The 23,648-nt window shown below is 40.4% G+C and overlaps 1 protein-coding gene across 3 annotated transcripts in view; it reads right to left on the reverse strand.

Moving 5' to 3' along the window:
- The window catches only part of ngef (neuronal guanine nucleotide exchange factor), a 65,693-nt gene extending 52,642 nt beyond the window's left edge, over positions 1–13,051 (reverse strand). The window contains exons 1-3 of one of the 3 annotated variants that reach the window (XM_067593746.1): positions 12,963–13,045; positions 12,502–12,733; positions 5,314–5,419 (exon numbers count right to left, since the gene is read on the reverse strand). In XM_067593746.1, coding sequence (XP_067449847.1) covers positions 5,314–5,419; positions 12,502–12,715 — 320 coding nt within the window. In that variant the 5' untranslated portion in view covers positions 12,716–12,733; positions 12,963–13,045. Of the gene's footprint in view, positions 1–5,313; positions 5,420–12,501 lie in introns of all 3 variants that reach the window. The other 2 variants (XM_067593745.1, XM_067593747.1) reach the window with 2 other exon arrangements.
- Between the last annotated feature and the right edge of the window lie 10,597 nt (positions 13,052–23,648).

Consider the following 23,648-nt stretch of genomic DNA (forward strand, 5'->3'; position numbering starts at 1 on the left):
TCTTCTGACTGAAGTTAACGAGCGGAAATACGGACAGCGCCAGTCTACCATTGCAGCCGACATTGCGGTCGGAGATGGGATTACATCTATAGTGATAATGACTTGAAAAAGTTTAAGTGACTTAAGCTCTACTGTTGACCTGTGTGCTGTGAGTGAAGACTTAGTGCTAGATATCCCAGGCACGTTCAGAAATATATAAATACCTCATTAACAATGTTGCTTTTGCACGTCGATTCAACGAGCGGAAATACGGACAGCGCCACACTGCTATTGCAACCCATCTATCCACAGTGATAAGAACTACCATAGAGAATGAATAGAGAAAGTTGAGAGAGTTAAGCTCTATTTCCGTTCCTCACACGCGGGAACTTTGTATATATGTTCAAGACATAGTGCAGGATATCTCAGGCACGTTTTGAACGAGCACTACGGTTCATCCATCAACTTCAGCTCAACTCAAAATTGTAGTCTTCAGATATTCTGCGTTTGAGGCGTTTAGGGAACATCAGTATATTGCAGTGTCTACTGATAGCCTACATCACAGGTGTTTAGGGAGCATGTCTACCAATAGTCTGCATGAGAGGCGTTTAGGACACAAGCACAACTATCTCTAAGTATTGAGAAATCGGCAGGTTCCAAACAGGAACGAGTACTTCTCTTCTACTTTTGAACGGGCACTGCACTGGTAAAGCAAGGAATCTCTGTCTGTCTGGGGAGGACAGAAGGAAAACCAACATGGAATCTTACAACAAACCGCATTATACTATATCATTGTCCCCCACCTGATGAAATTGGAGGGGTGGGGGGCAATTTTATATGCCAATAAAACAATTTGCTTTCAAAAACAAAAAAAAACCCTGACTGGTGAAAAGGCTGCTTATTTACAGACATTTAGCATGTACATATTGTTTCTAAACAAAGAAGTGCTCATTTTAGCCGTTTACACGTGTTTCCTGGTATACAGAAATAAATGAAGTACCACAAAGTTTATAATGTGATACAGGTACGGATCAGTGCTGAATACTAGAAAGACTGAACTCTAAAAACATTCACAGATCTAAAAGTGTAGGTTCACAAAAAGTATTAATGCATGTATCAAACACATGACTTATACACTCTTATCTATATGCACGACATACAAAATATAGTCTTCAAAGCTGACATGTTAACACTTGTTTTTCTAGTTACTTTAAGCTTATTACTCAATATACGACTCAGCTTAAAAACGAACTGAAGTAATTGTCACAACAAGCAGCCAGACCTCCTGCACACTCATTCACTAATCACACAACATCAACAGGTGACTGAACAACCACTCGATTAACAACGGGATCAATTCCAAATGAACGAGTGAGTCCAGACAGCTCACTGTGACTTCAATAAGCAAACTACATACAGCACATTATATGATATCTGCTGCATTCTTGTTAAGGAGATAAATTCACACAACAACCACACAGAGGGACATTTAACCATCAGAGATGAAATTAGCAACCAAAGAGACAGAGAGAAGCTGTATCTGACTCATGTTATCTGACGTCTTCTTTCTATCATGGGGGTGAAGTATCCATGTCATAACATCAAGCGCCAACCTCAGAGGCTGAAAAATGAAGCCAATGCGGAAGTGCCAAAAACCTGCATTATATCTAATGACCATCATGGAGCGACTCCACTGGCTGCAAAAAGAAGTCCGTTTGTATGGAAGAGAGAGAGAAAATGAGCCTACTTCTTTCTTGATTTAGTACCTCAGTAAACTGTTTCCTAATGAGTTTATGATTTCAATTGGTAGTTGCAAGTCTTCTTCAATATAGCATGATGTTCATTTTGTAAATTATTTTCCCATTTAATTTAAATTTGACAATAAAGCATGCTTTAGGGCATAGCTACGTTGTGATTGACAAGGCGCTACCATGGCAACAACATTGCTTACATAATATAACCATAGGCCTAGCTCCTGCTATTTCACAGTGTTTTTTCAGTTCACTAAAGTTAATTGAATATTGTGATTGCCTAAAGCATTTGGTTTTAAGGGGTTAGACCCATCAATGAGTCGGATGATCAGTTTTTTCCGAGTATATTTTGTTTTATTGGTTTTAGGCTTGTTTTTTGCCAGCAAAAATTGGCATTAGCATTAGCATGATCACTGTTAACCGTAGATTTTAAATGCACCGTGCTAACAGAGCAAGCAGCTAGCTCTATGGTCAGCTCAACCCTCTCGTCCAAATATGGTCACTTCTGGCTCCAAAAATCAAACATGGCGATGGCCAAATCCAAGATGGTGATGGTCAAATCACTACACTCGAAGCTTCAAATCGACAGTTCGCAAACCAATAGGTGACGTCACGGTGACTACGTCCATACTTTTCACAGTCTATGGAACTACCAGAGAGAATGAATTGAAAAAGTTTAGAGAGTTAAGCTCTATTTCCGTTCCTCACACGCGGGAACTTTGTATGTATGTTCAAGACATAGTGCAGGATTTCTCAGGCACATTTTAAACGAGCACTAAAGTTCATCCGATCAACCTCAGCTCAACTCAAAATTGTTGTCTCCAGATATTCTGCATGTGAGGTATTTAGGAGCACTGGTAAATTGTAGAGTCTACCAACAGCCTGCATCTCAGGCGTTTAGGGAGCATCAGTAAATTGTGGTATCTACCAATAGTCTGCATGAGAGGTGTTTAGGGGAGTTGCACAACTCTCTCTAGGTATTGAGAAATCGTCCCGTTCTGAACAGGCACGTTTTGAACAGGCACTGCACTAGTTTGTGTTAATTTAGTCATCTGCCACTGGCAAATGAAGGATGGAAATTATGGAAACCAGGCATAAACGCCACAATTAACTCTTGTTTGAAGTCTGGATATGTTGTTAAACACAAGGCATTACAGGAAAAAAAAAGTATGTGTATATGTATTTATATATATATTCTGTTCTCTCCCAGGTGGCCTTGACCTAGTCGTAATCTATCTTAATTGAGGGAGGACCAATAACGAAGGGACAGGATTTTGGCTCACTCTTTGTTCTCCACTTCCCAGCCTTGGCAGCAGCTGCTTTTTTTGTGTGCTTTTGCTATGCTTTAGTTTTTTGCCTTTGTTAGTCTTTTGTTTGTTTGGTGGGTCTGATTGTCCTGTTTTCGCTGCTTTAAGTTTTCATGTGGGTCTAGGTTAGAGGGGAGAGCCCAGATCCTATGACAGTCTGGGTGACTTGCCTTCTTTTTGTTCATTTTGGCCGCCCCATCAGGTTTTGTAGGTAGTTGTTTGTTCCTTGTTAATAAATTGGTTTGACTTTGCTGACACTCCTGACTCTTCAATTGTTTTGGGTCGTATATATATATATATATATATATATATATATATATATATATATATATATATACATACATACATACATACATACATACATACCATTATCCTGGGGCAGTATTTGCCATTTAGCCACCATCACAACCTGTACTGTAAACTCAGGTATTGTAACACTTCCCAGATTACCACAGCATTTACACTTTTGACAGCTGTTTGATGGCAAGACCTAGTGATAAACTGGTAAATGTTTTACTTGACAAGTTCAGTACAGTCAAACCTTCAATTAATGATTTACCCAATATGCCATTACAGTATATTTTGTTTCTGTGAGGCTAAGACCCATCTTCATGGGTCAATCACAGGATCCATCCACTGAATTGCGACAGGGAGCAATTATTACCATGTCCAGTTTAGATCATATTAAAAACAACAATGTCCACACGAACATTTCCACACTGCCAAAACATTTTTTGGTAACACTTTACAATAAGGTACACAACGTTTTGAGTAGTTACCTGGGAACAAATGCTAGTAAACCATTAGTTAATAGGCAGTTCTTGAGTAACTCCTAATCGAATTTCATAGAGTAGCTAATCATTAGTTAATGATTAGTTAATTGAGAATCTAGTGAAGAACAAATCAGGAACAACCTGATAAGTGATGAATTGTTTAGCTAACTGAAACTGCTGAAGCATCATATTAGCATCAGCTGAACTTTGGAATGCATTTTTGCGCAGAATGGGGGCTGTGGATTTTGGCCCCCATTTCTTACAGTGTAGTGGCATTCTTAGAGAAGAAATTCAATACAATACATACTATGGTGGTGACTGAGTAGCTGGTTGCTCTTTGTTTGCCACCACAAATGTGATTCTTAATGGGTTACATTCCATATCTCAGTCTTAGGATCATGCTGTCTACTATTGAGTCCTATAAACAAACAAACCAACCAACAGGCAACAGGCTCAAATCTCTGATGGCTTTAGTTCTGGTTTTATGAAAAATTTGATGACTTAACTAGAATGTGCATTTCCTGAAGAAAATGTGTGTGATTGCTGCTTGCTGCTGCTGCTGCTGCTGCTGCTTGTGTCAGCTGCTGAAAGATTTGAAAGATGTTTCATTTGTACAAAACTCAAAATCTTGCAGCAACCCCAGTGGTTAAACACTTCCAAACCTTTCAAAATACTCCAATATTTGTTTTGCACATACTCAAATAATTCTGTGCTGACAGAACTGTTGAGTGTTTATGTGTAGATGTACCACTCTTCGTCTTTGTCAGACCGCAAGGCATACTGGGTTATGTAGGCCCAGCAAAGGCCCTCCTATCTATGCCAAGATAAAGTTGAAACTGAAAACTAGTGACACTGAAAAAAAGACAGACTTGATGCAAAAGCATCATAATACAGTAAGGTAATAAGATTGTAAGATTGTAATTTTTTTTAATGCTGGTGTTTTATTTTTCAGTGAAAGTTTTGTCAGTGCCAATACTTGTTTCAGTGCCTATACGATTTTTTTCCAATACAACTGTTTCGATGCCAAAGTCTCCTTTTTCAGTTCAGGTTTTGTTTTCAATGCCAAATTTTATTTTCGATGCCAAAATTTACCTGTCACTGTTCTGGCCTCATATGCCTCATGATTCATAAGTTACACTTTATAACTGGCCACAAAGTGGACCCACTGGTGTCATGCTATAATATGCATATGTGCACAAGTTCAGGGAGAAATTGTGTATCAGGTTTCATTTGATTAATGACAATAGAAGGTCACTGTATATTTTTACTTCAGAAAATGGCAGGACAGAAGAACAAATGGAAGAAGAAAAATTGCATTTTGTAGCAATCACACACTAATCAGTAAACTTTTAGAGAGACTGTCAGACAAAGTACAATGTATGAAGTATAAAAATGGTGTGTGTGCTTGTGTGCAGTGTTTAAACAAGCACTGTATGTGCTTGTTTGTTTGTTGGGCGTGTGTGTTCAGTGGTAGGGTTGGGCAGTGAAGGCATGTGGACTCACCGTCTAGCCTCAAGCAATAAAGGTGATTTTTGGGATAAGTCAGCATTAGAGGAGGGAACTACTCCTCTGTTTGGTGGACTGTGATCTAACCCAAGCCTGGTAGAACCTGAAGAAAGAGAAAGGGAGGGAAAGAAACAATCAGGACTCACCGTAATCAGGTACAATAGTAATAGTAAATTACAGTACAGTTATTTTCCCTCCATTTTCAATCACTTGCAGGCTCATACACATGCACACACACGCACACACACACACACTCAAGTGTTGCTTGATCGCTGAGTGCTGTAAGTAGCATTAAGCAAGGGATAATACATAATTAACGATGCTGTTGTTGAATTACTGGACACTGCAGAGGCCAGTTGCCGCTATGCAAAACACTGGTAGATAGAAATATAAAAATACATAGAAATTATGTTTACATATATATATATATATATATATATATATATATATATATATATATATATATATATATATATATATATATATATATATATATATATATATATACATATACTGTTTAATTTGGGCACCTGTCTAAGACAGTCTTGAAAAATTGTGAACCTGTACTTTGATCAGTGCATCATCAACATCTCTGCAATCTTGGTGTGCTGTATTGCTAGTAATGTTGAAGCAAGCTATAACAGGGGATTTAAAAGTACTGACATGTGCCTTAACACCCAAATGTTCATCAGTCCACAAGAACAGTGTCAATACACAAATGGTCAAAGGGGCATGGTAGGGTCATTAACCCCTAACATACTATAATGGTCATTAAGTATATGTATATGTTTTTTTTTCTCCTTTGTTTTCCTTTACATTCCCATTCTCCCTAATTTGGAAAGTCACAGTGCTTCTGCACTCTTTGTCACTGCCAACTCTACTGTTGGCCTGAGTGGGCTGTAGACAGCCATGTGCTACCTTTGTGATACATAATGTCACCGGTCACTTATTTTTACCTGCCTGAAAGCTGTAAACTGCCTGGAAGATTCAGCGGAAGGGTGTAATGCATGGGGGGTTCAAGCTATTCCCCTCCAGTTCCACCATCCACAGTGCAGATGTCCTGACCAACCAGCATAGAGTGGCAAATGCAGCGACAAGTAAGTGAACCCTTGCTAGCTAACACAGCCAATTGTGTTTGTAGTATCAGTATCAAGTCAGAAGAAACCTTCAGAAGAACCTTTCTCTGCAGTGAAGGGTCAGAACTTGTTTATTATATGGCTCATGAGGTAGAGCGGGTTGTCCATTGATCAGAGGATCGGGGTTTGATTCTTCTCCAGTCCAGCAAGATACTGAGCCCCAAATTGCTCCTGATGGCTGTACCCAGGGCCATCACAGAAGGCCCTGCCCTGCACTTGACATGTGAAGCCCTTCTTGTTGACATGCATGTGCATGAATCACGGTCTGCACTGTAACTCAAACAAATGAGATGGACTTAGTCCAACTCACCATACACATAAATTGATTAGGATAAGTGAAAGTCCCTTTCCTTGCCCTCTTGGCCGCTAACTCAGCAATGAAATCCTTGTAATCCAGCCTCAATGCAATATCCTTTTCAACTGATAGAAGGGCGAGCCCACATAGTCTGTCCTGCGAAATGGAGGTGCGCAAACAGTTTAGTTTCAACTTTGAAAAGCTTTGTTCACCCACACCATTACTAGGATAGACAGTTGGTGAAGGTTCCTTCAATCCTTTTGAGGAATGAAGTGTGTCAAGTACTGTAGTTCTTTTGCAATTATCTCTCGAAGTATCCTCAACTTGTGGAAGAGGTCCAGTGCGTTTATGTCCTGAGATTCGGACATGCTCAGAGCATCATTTAGTCTTGTGCATTGCCTATGCAGGTCAGTTTCCTCCATTTCACACAGTTTGGTCAGATCAAAAAGAAATCCAAACATGTTGCCAAACTCCTGTATCTGATTATAGGGTCAATGTCCATATCAGAAGCAATCTCTGTTGCAGTCGCTTTTGCAGACACAAATCTGGTGTCTCTGTATTTTTGCATGAAGTCAATTAGTCCATTTAGCTGCAACAAGGCCACATTCAGGTGCATGTCCCTCAGCTAGAGTGTCTTACTAACAGTGTTCATGGCAAACAGAATATCATATCATATGACCATAGACATAATGAATTTAGAACTTTGCATTTCATTAGCCAGTGACTTGACTTCACTTTTAATTTTGGGGTTACTACAGTTCTCTGCAACTTCAGGCAAAGCATCCCTAATATCAGTTGTTTGATAGCGTATTGTCTTTACACTCTCAATCTGACATTCAACCTTGTTTCAGACAGAGGTTTAACAGTGAGAAACAGGATTTTTGCTTTGAGTATTTCCCACCGTTCACGAGAGCCTGCAAATATTGTATAAAATCGTTGTACAATATCAAAGAATGACATTGCTTTTGGACAACATTTTGGCATATCTCCTAGTGTTAAATTCAGGTTGTGGCAACCACATGGCATGAAATAAGCCCAGGGGATGAGACGTAGACTATGGGTTCAGGCTCTCTGATTTCTCCTCTCATCTTTGCTCCGTTATTGTATCCTTGGCCAAGAGTGCATTTGATAGTCCCTTTCCAGTTTGGTCATTTACAGGGATGAAATCAATGAAGTGTTCTTCTGCATTTGCTTCTATTGATGTCATATTTACAAAATGGAGAATCAATGACATTTGCTCTTGGTGGCTCATGTCTGTGTGCAATCAAGAAGCACAGAAAAATATTTTGCTCTCTTTGTGCCATTCATAATAGAGTTTTTGACATTGGTAGCCATAAGAAAAAATAAATTTTTGAATTTGAATCTGAGGCCCAAGATAATGTGCATAAGTGTCCTTGTTTCTTATGCATCTAACACATTCTTGCATAGTGGGATCAAATTTTGTGATCATCTCTATTAACCCCAAAAAGTTACCATTGTTCTCTTTATAAAGCTTTGCATTTGTTACTCAAAATGCCAAATTATGCTCTGACAAATACTAGAATGTGTGTTAAAACATCCTGCCAGTGTGCCTTTTCTCTCTTTATCTCTCTTTGATGTGACATGTCTATAGATGTCATTGTATCTAATCTTCATTTAGTCTCCATCCATTTTTCAGCACTTGTGATATGATCACGGGGCGTTTCGTGTTGTTTCAGCAGAGCAGCCAAATGTCTCCAATCATTATTGCCCTCATTAGCAAGTTTGGCCAGTTGTTACAGTTTCAACAAAAGCAAAATACAGAATCTGTCTTCTTCGAATAGACAAGCCAATCTCTACGAGCTTTTTCACCATTGGGCAACTTTCTTACATAGTCATCAGAAAGGTGTCTTTTTTCTTGATTCATGGGGAAATCAAAGTTGGAAACCTTGACGGGGCCTTTTCCCACAAGTAAATCCACTGTCTTGGCATCTAGATGCTCTGGCCAATCGCTGGGGTTGTTTAGGTCTCCAAGCTGTGCTGACAATTCCCTCTCACTGTCGGAGTAATGCTCTTCATCAGTAGGCAGGACCTCATCTTCCAGCCCGGTCCCTAATATATTGTATTAGAAAAAGAAGGAAATTGATCGCTGTGGTCCAAATTATACTATATTATACTCGGATCCAATTCAGAATCTCACAAACCTGATTATAAATATTTGTCAGCCACAGCCACTTATTAACCTTGTCCCTCATCTTGGACTTCATTGTCATCCTCAGTGTCCATGTTCCCGTCCTGCTGTTGCTGTTGTGGCCCAGTAGGCTTTCTAGCCACAGTGCACGTGGTGTTAGTTGTCTCCATATTAGCATTTTCACACCTGCTAGCTTTGGACACCTGCTCAGCCACTACATCTCTGGAAGTGTTGACAATGTTATCTAGTGATCCCTGCAGTGAATTATGAAATTCTTCCTCTTTTTGATTTTTCCTTTTCTCAGCGCCCGATTCGTGTTTACGAAAACACTCTTGTGCAGCAGACATTGTTTCCCCTCCCCCTTCTTCCTCACAGTGAGCAGCGAGATGGAGCACGCACTATGTATATTGAAAATGAATAATTTGTTAGATGTTTTCATGTGACTTTGACTATGCATAATGGAATTGACACACAGGAATTTCATTTTAGTCATTAAAAAAATTATATTTAAAAAAAACAACAAAAAACTGCAGGATTGCAGGCCAGGTGCAAGGCCCTAGAGGCACAAGCAAGAAACTTGTGGACAGTGTTCAGTGGTCCTCCAAACCCTTATCAAAGTCTTTTAACAGGTAGGCTGCCTGTTCTATGTTCAGCAAGTCCAGGTATTCCTCCAGCCACGAATCCCTAGAGAAGTAGGCTAGTTTATACTCCTTCCAGTTTAAAAAAATTAGTCTTTTAGTAGATAAACAACCCAATGTCCAGAGCTGGTCAACAGTGACTCCAACACTGTTGTCTGGTTTATTTCCCACCAGGCAACTGGGAAATTAACATAAGAAAAATCTGACATTAGAGATATCACATCTAACTAGTGTTTTCACAGCTGGACAGTCCCAAAACAGGTGGAGTAATGAACCTCAATGCCGCAGTTATACATAGATCTTGGTGTTGTCATCCATCTTGGATAATCTAACAGGGGTAAAATATGCACTACTCAGAATCTTGTACTTTATAATCCTAAATCTCATACATTTGGAGGAGCTCAAAACTTTCCTCCAAATTGTATTCCACTGAGAAGCAGTCAATGATGTATTAATATCATGCTCCCAAGCCAGCTGGACAGATGAATATGCATTATAGGCAGCCCTAAACATTAAGCTATAAATATTTGAGACAACACCGCTTGCCTTTTTAAAAAGCTGATCCCACTCTGAGTATGAGGCAGGGACAGCCCCCTCTTTACATTTCCTACTTAAAACAGACGATAGTTGTAAAAGGCCAAACTCATTTTTAAGATGTTGAAATGACAAGATTTTATCACTAAAGATCTGTCCAACTGTTGTAATGCCAAATCTCTGCCAAGTTTTATTACTTATAGTGCATCCTCCAGCAGAAAGAATGGGGTTACACCAGATGGGACAGGATGAAAGAGAAAGTCCCATGAAACAAGAAACTGTTGCAATGACTCCACCTTGTCAGATCTTTCCCAAATTTCTCATGTTTAATAAGAGTCCTGGTCTTAAGACAGATAAAGGCCAATATTGAATCATAGTCATTGTACCACCTACTGGCAACAGCAAGTTACAGGTGCTGTACTTTTATGACTTCTGCTTAGAAGGTTAACCAGATCCATCTTAAATTTGGTCAGGGAAATCTCAAGACCTTCATGCCAAATTATGAAGCTTTTGACTTTTCATCGAACAGTGTTGTTGTGGTGATGCGGCGAATTGGCATGTACGTTATAAAAGAAGAAGATAACTTGACTTTATGTTGTCCAATCTGACCCATATTTCATATTCTGGATAAGAGCCCAGGCCTGAAGACATCTACATGCCCATATTGAGTCATAGTCATAGCACTACCTACTGACAACAGGAAGTCTTGCATGACAAACATCATCCGATTTACATGAAATTTATATGGTGTGGTCTACACAAGATTTACTCCAACATGACATATAATTAGTGGGTGGTCTCGCCATATAGTGGAGGGAAGGAAGTGATAGTTATCTCCTACATGCAATGTCCAATATTCATGAAAATGTATATCCATGTCAGTTGCCCCCTGGAAATGTATTACTGCATTAATATTTCACTTATGTAGTGTTGCCTACAGGCAACAGGAACTGAAGCCTAAATGACGATTCAGTTCATAGTTCATAAAATGTATACACAGTTTCCAACATGTCATCTCCAGGGCCACGCACTGTACACTGGAAATAATATTTGAGGTGCATGTTTGTGAGATAATTTGTATAATCAAGTAATTGTGTCACTGGCTATATTAGGACACCAAAAACAATTGGAATATATTAATTCATTGTTAATGACATGTCTTCAGTGCACCGGTGCACAATGAGAGAGTAAAGAGGTAATAGTTAGACAGTAAGTTAGATGCTGTAAAACATTTTGTTAAAGCAAAGAGGTCCATGACTTAGATTGACATTAGCTGAGGGACGTGACAGTCGTGGAAATAGATGAGAAAATATTAGCCTATACACTAGGTTATGTTACACTCTGATAAAGTGGAGGATGTTCTCCCTGACTGCAAAACGACCCTGAGGCAGCTGTCCAAGTGAGAAAATTGAACAGATGTTAAGTTCAATTTAAATTGAAAAAAAAAAAAATCCAAACATTGTAGAACCTCTCAGTAAATTGGCAAGCCAAGATAATGATGATAAGGTGAACGGAATATTATTTATCATAATTTAATTTGGGCTCTGGTGTGCCAATGAGGAAGCTATCTCTGAAAACTGATTTCTGTTGCATTTTAGGTCATCACTGACCTGGTGACTGGACTATGACATGTTCCAAGAGGCTTCAGTGTTTTATTCTTCATTTTACTTTTTTTTTTAAAGTACTCACTTTGATTCCTCCCTTTGAGGCCTATCCCAAATAGGGGCAAAGTCTAAGCTCCAACGCTTTGTTGCATTTGGTGTGGCTCTATGAATGATACATTCCTATAAAGAAAAACAGCAATTGTGCAATATAAAAACAGAATATATTTGGTAAAATTAGTTACTACTGTAATTCCATCTTTCAGCCTCGTAAAGGCTGATGAGTATTGATCTGTGAGTACAAAGCAGGTTGTCAGTTAAAGCACTCAGCAGAACAACTTTGCAAATCATCTCAGACACTGACTCAACAGGACATCAGATATATTTTGTTGTTTCATTTGAATATACAAACGTCAGATAATGTTTTGCTTGATGATGAGGGCAGATGTTGATGTGGAAAGTACAGGTATTACTCAGACTGTTGTATTGTTCAAACAGAACCAGTTTCTCAGGTTGTTTTCATAGAGCTTTCTACTGAAGGATTGGACTACCAAGCCTTTGTTCCACTTTTAGTAGCGAATGCAATTGGACAACAATATAGAGCCACAATATACAGAATATACAAAGAATCAAAGCAAGGAGAGATTGGTATTCCTAACCATGCTGCCGCAGTATGATGCTCCTCAATGAAGCCTGTTAATGTTGACTATGCATTCAGTCAAGTAAGTCGAAAAATGTTTGAATTTGCACAAGCCCGGGTCCCCCAGATGTGAGGCACAGTACAAATACAATGTTACATTGCAAGGACAGCAGAGGCCAGATGTTTTCTTACTGTCAGAGTGCTCAGATGAGACCAGCCTCTTCTTCCTCATTGAACGGTAAAAGCGGGAGTTCCTGCGGATAGGCTCTCTGCTGAAACCAACCTTGGAGTCATCCTCATCATCATCCACCTCATGGTTTTGTTGAACGACAGCTGCTGCATGCTTCTCTGGGGTTTCCTGTGACTTCGGCCCCCACTTGCCCCTGAACAGGGCAGTCACAGACATGGTAAATGATTCCCGGTCCTTTTTAAAAAAAAATGAGTTAGGAAAATTCTGTTAGACTTTGAGGAAACTGGGAGAAAATCCGTCGTAATTAGCCAGAATCCAGGAGCAAAGCCATGCCTAGAAATGAGAATTTTTGGTGAAAAATAAATCCCAAGAGAGCCTACTGTCTTACGCACCAAAGCTTCTCTAACACAAGTAATAAACAATGTAGCAAACAACAACTCAGAGAACAGAGCAGGGCCCTCACCCTCCTGTCAGTGTTGTTAGCTACACTGGCAGTCTGTGGAACGAGAAGAGTGCGTCACTTATTTCTGCCTAGAGCTGTAATTATGAATGCATTTATGACTCTCTCTCTCTACTGCTCTTTGTCCCACCTCTGTTTGGCTCCCTCCCTCTGTTCTTCTCTCTACACCACCCTGTTACATGCTTACATTCCTGAACTCAACCTGGCCTTACCAGCCTGCCTGGCCCTCTGCTCTAAAACTCTCTGTTGTGGAACCTGAAAAGCCACCTGCTGACTAACTGCAGTCTGTTCACTTCTCTTTGCTTTCAGAGTTTCTTAGATCCCTTTTCAAAATCTGTCAATGTCCTCACTCTTGGGCTTTCTTATTTAAGTAAAGGTTAAAAATTTTCAGGTTAAAGTAGGGAACAAATTACAAAAATACAGTAAGCATTCTGCAGGTAGTGTATGCTAATTTCTTGTGTGGTAGTGTGTGTTAAAGTACTGTGTGTAATGTTTCTGATCCTGTTGAGCCAGGGCCCCAGTTTTCTCTCTAGTCAGCTGACGATAAGAGTTTAAAGTTCACTTTCTCCTTTTTTCCACACAGCAATAATCCTGCATGTGTAGCCTTTCAACAATATCATAGTAACAACAACCCTCCTCAGAGACTAAAAGAATTGTCTTCACTTATGTTGTAAAGCAGATTTTTTTTATATATCTCTCCAGCCAGGGTTAAGGTGACACAAATGCATTCTTTTAAATCTATAAATAATATAAAATGCAAATAATGCTACACTTTTTTCATTTACTTGAATTACCCAATAGTGTATGATGAATTAGCTGAAGAAAAAGAATCCATCTATCATCAGTTGACTCAATTATTTAATTCAACTTGCAATACATACAAATGAAAAAAATGAATCAGAACTTTGTTTTTTTTTCCCATTTTTTGTTGGCATCAAAAAAGTAAAATGACAGTATGTTATCCTGTTTTCATCTTAAAATTGATCATCAAATAAATAAAAAAAACAAACCCAAAAGACTATTACTACCAAAAACATATTTCAGTATTTTTCAGTTTTGTGGATTTTTGCATTTTTTCACTGTGTGCATGCACTGAAAGTTGTGAGTTCCGAGAAGTGCATGTATTTCATGGGAGTGCACAGAACAAAAAAGGAAAAACTATCAGACATATTTCTGAGAAGTTATGTTAATGATACATATGACTTTCACTGTTGGGTTCACAAGAGCCTGTAGCCTGTGTTACAGACACATAGGTGTGGACTCACCAGAAATATTCTGATTTATAGGCTATAGCAACCTATATAGTAAAGACAACCTGAGGAAGTATCAGCTTCACTGTGAAAAAAAGTTGCTAATCATATATTATCATTGTTTTAGAGGGGGTGGGAGTTTTTTTTCTTATGTGTGATATCTTTATGTGACATTGTTTACTTCTATCACTTCTAGTACGGATCTGTTTGGGATCATTTGATGCTGCCTATTTGACCCTCAGTAGTGATGTTAAATGTGAAGTAAACCACTGACTAGAGCTGGGAAGTTCGAGTGTCTAAGGACTGGGTGCTGCACACCTTTCAGGGCACTATAAAGGTGGTTCTAGGAATTTTTAACTGGGGTGGCCCAGTGTTGGCAAAGGGATGTCTAGAGGTGGCCACAATGTGTTGTTAATGTGTGCGCACAGTGCGCATAATTTTTCATATGCATTAATATTCTAATAATAATGATAGTAATAGTAATAAGAATACTAATAATAATAGGCTAAAACATAAAATAATAGGCTACATGCATACACATAACTGTTGATGGTCAGTCTCTTACTTTACATCAACATTAACAATGACAATTAAATAGGACCTTTTTCTGAGGTCATTTACAAAAGTTAAGGCTATTAAATAATCAAATGCTCTAACCAAACCACCAAACAAAAAAATAAATTACGCAAGCCCTGGGTTCTGTCTTCCTCTAAATTAACTCAAAATGACTAATCTGAATAATATAGTATACCAAACGATTTATAGCATATGCTAATATACTAACACAATTAGCCTGGATATTTTTGGATTGAGGTTCTGATTAGGGATGCATGAAATTGGATTTTTTGCTGATATCCGATATGCCGATATTTCCAACTCACTGTGGCCGATTGCCGATGTTGATACCGATATATGCGCCGATATCGATATATGCACATATTTTTTCCAGATGGCTGAGGAGACTATTATGCATGCAAGCATAGATTGTACTAAGTATGATCAAGAAAGACAATATATGAAGGAAGAATTTAGGAAGCCTTAACACTTTAATGAACCTGCCAAGTAAGTGGAGCAGTAGAGTTTTCATTGAGTTCATTAGACAGACAGGATTAATATGTAGGATTTAATCTCTGGTCCACACTCCGGAGCAGAAGGTGGCGGTAATGCACCTAATACACTGGTTGCCAACTGCTGTTATAAACCAAAAAGTTTTTTTTTTCCCCAAACATCCCGTCAGCCGAGGTGTTTCCTATCTGTGCAGCCGAATTTAGCAACTCCTTGAAGGACTGTTTCTCCCTGATGGGGTCCCTGCTTCCGCCGCAGGCTCCACTTCACTCAAGCTCCCTGTCAGACCCGCTGCTTCTTCCCACTTTAACCTCAATAACAAACTGGGGCTCAGTGCTCTGGTTGGATCCACATGGAGAGCTGGGGCTATCGTTAGCTGAGAGGCTAACAGGCTAACTGTCTAGGCTGACAGGAAGTACCACTCTGTTTGGAAAAAAAAATCTTTTGGTTTTGGAGGGAAGCACAGTTAGGCGGCGGAGGAGATGGCAACAAATCGGCCTCTCATAATCGGCAGAAATGGCCGATGCCGATATTTCATTTTAGAGCTTTTATTGGCCGATGCCGATGATGCGCCGATAATATTGTGCATCCCTAGTTCTGATCATGTTTAAGGGCATTCAAGTCATGGACTTTGTTCTGCAGAACAAACTGCAAGGTGTTAGGCAGTCCCTGTCATGGTACCCCAACATAACATCAATTTACAGGCTTGTTTTAATCTGAGGAGACTAGCAGTAAGTGACTGGATAAGTAACATGCATCATTACAGAGTTAGTGTGATTGTGATTTTTAGACAAAGCAACAATGTGTATTACCATCTTCAGGTTCCTGAACTTTATTATAATAAATAATGCTCTGACCTGTAACTTAACAAGTATTTGTGGTCATGGATCTATAACAAGCCCTTCAAAGAGCAGATGAGGCCTTTTACCAAAAAGTGGACTACTTTGAAATAGTAATAATAATAATGATAAGCTGACTTCATGAAAGCTATACCTCTGCTAAAATTAAAGTTCAGATTAAATAAGAATAGCAAAAATAATTGATTAATATGATAAACCAATATATGTTATGATTTGGGGATGATAAGACCTATGACTGATGCAGTAAGAAAATAATGCCTTGTTGATGTGCAATCAGAGATTGTGGAGACATAGATTCTAATCTATGTTTCCACAATCTCTGGGCAACAGACGTCCAGAGCCCTTTCATGTCTGATGGGGCCCCAAGCAGAAAATCCCACAGGGCCCTTCCGACTAACTTTCATTGCCATTACGTTCCCCAGAACACCTATTAAATAATCAGATATAAATCAAAAAGCATTTATAGAATCGAAACATTTTTATTTTGACACATTTATGTTAACAGAGAAAAAAGTTTGCTGCGTTGCTATGGCAACGGTGTTCAATGAATACTCAAGATTTTGATACGTTTTCATCACAAAGGTCTTTAGATGGCACAGACCAAATTTGAAGTTGGTGGGGTTCAATCTCTGTGAGGAGTTTATTAAAATACAATGCCTGCAAATGGCAAAAATTGCAAAGTAAATTCAAAATGGTTGACTTCCTGTTGAACTTAGGGTATAGTTCCAAGAGGCTTTTTTGTGCATCTGGACATTGTACATGTCCCTACCAAATTTTGCTCATCTATGTTGAATTTAAAGGTGTGAGCTTTGACTTTGAAATTTTCTAGGGGGCGCACTTGAGCCATTTTGCCACACTCAAGTCCAAGACCCATACATGAAAACTCAAAAACTATTTGGCATCATCAAAGCTATGACGTAGATGACCAAATTTTAGGTGGATCTGGTTATGCTACTAGGAGTTGTTCATGAAGAATAGGGTCTATAACTTCCTGTTGCCAGTAGGTAGCACTATGATTATGATTCAGTATTACCCTATTCATATCTTCAGACTGTTTGGAACACCAGAGGATTGTGATCGGTATACACTACCAGGGGCAAACTGCAAGAACCAATATATATCTCCAAGTGTTGCAGAGACCACAGTAGGGCTAGTGTCTCCTTTTCAGTGGTTGAGTACTTGAACTGATGCCACGGCACCCACAGTGCGTGGTGTCAACCTCTAACTTAAAAAGCCGGGGGAGATATCAGGGGCAACGAGCATGGGAGCGTGGCACAGGAGGGCTTTCACACTCTCAAAAGTGTGTCAGCACTCTGGGGTCCACCTGTACTCTACTTTAGGGCTAGTGAGACTAGTCAGGGGATGAGCCACTGTGGAGAAGTTCCTACAGAAACTTCTGTAGTAGCCTATCATGCTGAGGACTTGCCTTAGGGCACGCCTAATGGTAGAAACAAGGAACTCAGTTATAGCGCTAACTTTTGCCTCAATGGGATGAACCTGACCAACCAACTCATCTGCCTAGGTACGTCACGTTGCCCACACATTTTTCCAGATTTCGAGTGAGGGAGGCTAGCACAAGACGACGGAACACACCAGTCAGACTTAGCAAGTGTTCAGCCCAGGAAGCAGAATACCGATCATCCAGATAAGCTTTGCACTTGGTCACACCAGCTAGAACAGTATTTACTAGTAGCGGTAGCGGTAGCATTACATATATCGAAAGCCATAACGGTGTAGTGTAAAAAGTGATCGGGAGTTACAAAGGTGGAGATTTCTGACGCATGCTCCGTCAAAGGCACTTGCCAATACCCTTTAAGTAAATCCAGTTTACTCATGAATTTAGCAGAGCCCTAGTAGTCTACACAGTCTTTCATCCATGGCAATGGATACGAATCGGGCACTGTGACAGTTTCCAAAAGGCAGGCAGAGCTCCATGAACTAAAGCTGAGTTTTGCCAATCCATGTTCTAACACAGGGGTTCTCAAGTGGTCTCACTCTGGGACCCACATTTTCCCATGGTCATTAAGTCGTGACCTACTTTTATAGAATTCAAACCAAGCAAATTTATTTTTCAAAAATATCCTTTGAAAACACATATGTCATCTTTTTTGAAACATAAATACATATATTTGCATGTACAAAGTGCATTTCAGAACACATTATTAAGAAACTGAGGAGGACCATGACAACTGCATGAAGATTAAAATAAATATCAAAACTGCTCAAAATAAATAAGGCCACAAAATTAGATATTTTCACTTATATACTTATATCGCTCCATCACAGCCGGAATGTGCAATAGCTTCTTTCCACAAGCTATAAGACTCATATATATATATATATATATATATATATATATATATATATATATATATAAATGGCGATTCAGTTTGGATGGTTTCATACTAGGGCTGCTCAATTATGGCAAAAATCGTAATCACGATTATTTTGGTCAATACTGAGATCACGATTAATTTTTGACTCTAATTTTTTCCAATTGCCAACGTCGATATGCACATATTTTTTCCACCTGGCTGAGGAGACTATATCACATGCAATCATAGATTGTACTAATGATCAAGAATGACAATATATGAGGGAAGAACTTAGGAAGACTGGAGTTAATTAGACAGACAGGATTAATGTGTAGGATTTAATCTTTGGTCCATAGTCTGAAGCACAAGGTGGCGGTAATACACCTAATACGCTGGTTGCCAACTGCTGATATAAACCAAAAAGAAGAAGAAGAAGAAAAAGTTTTTTCAAACAGAGTGGTACATCCTGTCAGCCGAGGGATTTCCTATCTGTGCAGCTGAACATCGCAGCACTTCCACAGACTATCACATCCCGACCGCTTCGTTGCTTCCCCCGCAGGCCCCACTTCACTCAGCTGCCTGACAGACCTGCTGCTTCTTCCCATTTTAACCTGAATAACAAACCGGGGCTCGATGCTCTGGTTGGATCCAAACAGAGGGCTTGGGCTAACCTTAGCTGGAAGACTAGCAGAGGCTAACTGGCTGTGCTTCCCTCTGGTCATGCTGCGGCTAATGCTCCGCTCTCCATTTGGATCCAATCGGAGCACCAAGCCCCGGTTTGTTATTCAGGTTAAAGTTGGAAGAAGCAGCAGGTCTGTCGGGCAGCTGAGTGAAGTGGAGCCTGCGGAGGAAGCACCGGTTAGCCCTGGTTTTACTACGGGCAGATTCACTCGCTACATTGGGCGAGGAAATAAAACCAATGAATCAATAAGTACACACACTGTTGATTTCTTCCCATGGAGCTGACATGCAAACTATTTTGGTTCAGTAAATTTCAGCTGTCAGTTAGCTAGGTGAAGGCAGGTTAGCCAGCCGCCTGTCGGAGGCTTTTAGGGAGTAGCGAAAGCGCACTGCTGTAAAGGAAAGTGATGTGCTAGATTTGCAGCACAAGACAAAACAAGAGCATCATTACGAAATGACAATAATAAACAATAATTGTTTTGGCTTCGTTGGAAGCCAAAATCATAATCGAAAATAAAATTTGAATAATCACAGAGCCCTATGTCATACTTTCAGTTGCAAGCACTTCACTACATATCACACACTGGGGTTTCTGTCCCTTTTTATCCTCAATGTACAAAAATCCACATTTTAAATACTCCGGGTCATATTTGCGCTTCACCATCTTTCCTCCGAACATCAACACAAACTTAAAGTGAACGTCAATCAAATGATGATTACCATGGCTACTGCCCGAGACTGCTGCACATCTCTGACGCATGCCTGTCAAATTATTATTTTTTCTCAAAATAAAAGACAAGTCCAACATCAGATGCACACAAAATATTATTTATTTATTTATCTTTGACCAGCTGTCCGTGACCCACCTAGAACAGGTCCGTGACCCACTTTTGGGTCGCGACCCATCAGTTCATCAGAATCACTGTTCTAACAAATACTGTCTATTTTTTCATCAGATCTCGTTTTACCTGGTTAACATGATATGGATGCTGTTTTATTGGCTGGGCATCCTTCACGTCAATATTGTGTTTAAGCATGGTGGTCCGAGTAGGGACATTGCCAAAAAGACATGGAAATTGCAACTAACGTTACAATATCGTACTGCTGCTGAGATACAGATCTGAGATATCCAGATGGCTCAGATGATACAGCAACACTTTCAGCATTCTGAGTTTGGCAATCGCACACTTAGTTGGGAGGAGGGGCATGCAGGTAAACCATCCCCATGATCAGAGCTAGCCTCGGCTACAGTGAGCGCAGTGCAACCAGATACAAGCAATGTTTCGGTTTTTACTGCCGCGCCTGTCTCATTGTCATGAGAGTGATACAGTTTTAACATGTAAATATGAGAGATGCGAGTTTTGCGCTTTCTGTCTGGGGTACTAATCACAAAATCTGTATCACTCAGTTTCTGATGGATATTGTATGGCCCGGAAAAACATGCCGAGAGAGAGGAGTCAGGGATGATAACAGAACTAACCCTTTATCACCAATGCCGAAACATCGTGCTAGAGCAGAACAGTCAAACTGAATTTTCATTTCTCTTTGGGCACTAACAAGTGCTTCCCTCATGAAGGAATGGGCATGATGTAAATGTCTGCGAAATTCGCTTACATAGTCCAGCACATTATTTTCTGAAGATAACTCTGCTGAGAGAAATTTATCTTTGAACACTTTTAGTGGACCACAAACAACATGTCCAAAAATAAGCTCCACTGGACTGAATCCTAAGGATTCCTGCACTGACTCATGGGTTGCGAATAAGGCAAAAGGAATGCCCTCATCCCAGTTTTTGTCTGTCTCTAAACAATATTTGTGCAACATGGATTTCAAAGTTTGGTGCCACGGCTCCAGTGCTCCCTGTGATTCTGGATGGTATGCACTGGAGACGACGTGTCCCATCTCTAGAGACTTGAGGACCTGTTTGAAGATTTTAGATTGAAAATCGGTGCCTTGGTCGGTCTGGATGGTTTTTGGCAAACAAGAAGAACTTAGTTAAAGCCTTGACAATGGAATTAGCTGTGATTTTACACAGTGGCACCGCCTCAGGGAAACGAGTGGATGTGCACATGATGGTGAGTAAATATTTGTTCCCTGTTTATGTTCTGGGTAGTGGACCAACACAGTCTACTGTGACTCACTCAAATGGCTCTCCTAGGGTGGGTATTGGGCACAAGGGAATCAGTGGAATGACCTGGTTTGCCCACTAACTGACAAACATGACAAGTGTGGCAAGTTTTGGTAACATCGGACTTTAAACCTGGCCAGAAAAAGTGCCTGAAAATGAGATTATAGGCTTTGTTAACACCTAAATGCCCAGCCCACGGGCTTTCCCACGATAGACGGCAGGCACAACAATTTGGTGAACAACACTCCACTCTAAGCCGTCAGCTACTGCCGGTGACCATTTACACATGAGAACATCATTGTCAACAAAATAGCTTAAAGCTTCATCATTACTGTGGTTGTTACTTACCACAGCAGTGAAGCATTTTTGTAAGCTTTGGTCCACCTTCTGAGCAGCACTGAGCCATTCCTGGGTTACCAGCAGCTGAAGCCTATCAAGAGATGAGATTCTGGCGCTCACTACCTTTTCAGTTTCAACTTTTGGAGGAGACTTTGTGTCTGGTTTTGTTTGCCCTGCGACAACTTCACTCAACAAACTGTCACAGGAGTCAACCTCTTCTGATCTTTGAGAGTTTGTCTCTGCTCCAAGTTTCCGTGCCTGAGCATGCGTAATTATGCATGAGGGAAATAAACTGGGTTGTGCTAAGTTATGATCAGTGAGTGTGGGTGTAGAGTCTAACACTTCGAGTGTAGGCATTACTTTACCCCTGGCAATATTATTCCCCATTAACATGGCAATACCGCAGACTGGCAGAGCTTGGCAGACAGCTAAAGGTAAATGGACTGTACTTGTATAGCGCCTTTCTAGTCTTCCGACCATTCAAAGCGCCTTTTACACTACGAATCACATTCATCCATTCACACGCTGAATGGTACAGGGGCTACCATGCAAGGTCCCAACCTGCCCATCAGTGGAAATCTAATCATTCATACACATCCACACACTGATGGCACAGCCATCAGGAGCAATTCGGGGTTAAGTGTCTTGCCCAAGGACACATCGACATGTGGACTGGACGAGCTGGGAATCGAACCGCTGATTTTCCGATTAGTGGATGACCCGCTCTACCTCCTGAGCCACAGCTGCCCCTAAAATCCATTTGCTAAGCTAACTGCACATGCACATAGGGCAGTGGTCATGGAACATAAGCCATTTCAATGCCACTGAGTACCAACCGCGTGAGGATGACAGACTGGGAACACGCAGTATCACATAAAACCTGCACAGGGCACTGATCACCCGGCTTACCGGTTAATGACACTAAACCCTCGAAAATGAAAGGCTTGAAACAAAGGTCGGGGCTCTCCTCATTACACTGAGATGCAGGAGTTTCACATTTCCCTGACTTAATCAACCTGATGCCTTTTGGCTGTAGCGCAGTTGGAGAAGACTGTTGCTGCTCTTTACATTTCAACAGTAAACAGTTGACGGAAGCATGCCCTATTTTGTGGCAATAGAAACATTCTCTCTCCTCTTTGTTAGTAGCAGGTGTTTTGTTAGAGCTACTCTGAGTGCTGGGAACCAAACAGTGGAAAGGGGGGAATGTGTTGCCTTGTGCATTAGCACATACTTATCAGCCAAGACAGCTGTAGCAGACCTTCTGTTCATTTAAATGTACCACTATGTGCTCCGGCAAACATTTCTTGAACTCTTCCAGTAGTATGAGCGCACGAAGGGCAGAAAAATCCTCAGCTTAACAAGCAGAACACCATTTGTCAAAGAGGTTTCCCTTATCCCTAGCACACTCTATACAACTTTGGGTTGGAGTTTCTTGTGGCCTCTGAACTTTTGTCTATGGGCTTCTGGCACCAATTCATAGGCACTGGGAGGTTCTCCCTCAGCCAGGGTGCCATCGTGCTGCACAATAGACTCTGAGGGCATGGACAAAACAATCACCCCCGACTCAACTAGTTTATTAACAACCTGACCCTTAAGCTCTCTTTTAACTAGCTGTTTTGATATCGGGATACTGAAGTGGCCAGCAGTCACTAATAAATCATCCTTCCAACAAGTATCGATTTGCTCAATTGTAGGATTTGGTGGAACTGATCTAATTAAACAATGCCATTTGTGCACCCAAACAAAACAATTGGCCACCATACAACTAGGCTTATGATTTTTGGTTCATGGGAATATCTATATCCCGGACGAGCCCCCAATTATGTTACAACCCAGTTGATGTCTAGGAATAAGGGAAGCAACACACAGCCGAGGTAGTCAGGCAAGCACTGCCATTTATTGTTTGGCAAGCTGACAATAACAAAAGTTACAGCAGTAAGTAAGCCTTCTGCTCAATAGTTAGCAGAGAGCTTTCTAACCCAACAGACCCCCTCTGACTCACTGCAGCTGAAAACAGCTGAAATATGCTGAAGATGAAACCAATTAGTTAA

This window comes from Thunnus thynnus, chromosome 7 (genome assembly GCF_963924715.1).
Source record: "Thunnus thynnus chromosome 7, fThuThy2.1, whole genome shotgun sequence".
Taxonomy (NCBI): Eukaryota; Metazoa; Chordata; class Actinopteri; order Scombriformes; family Scombridae; genus Thunnus; species Thunnus thynnus.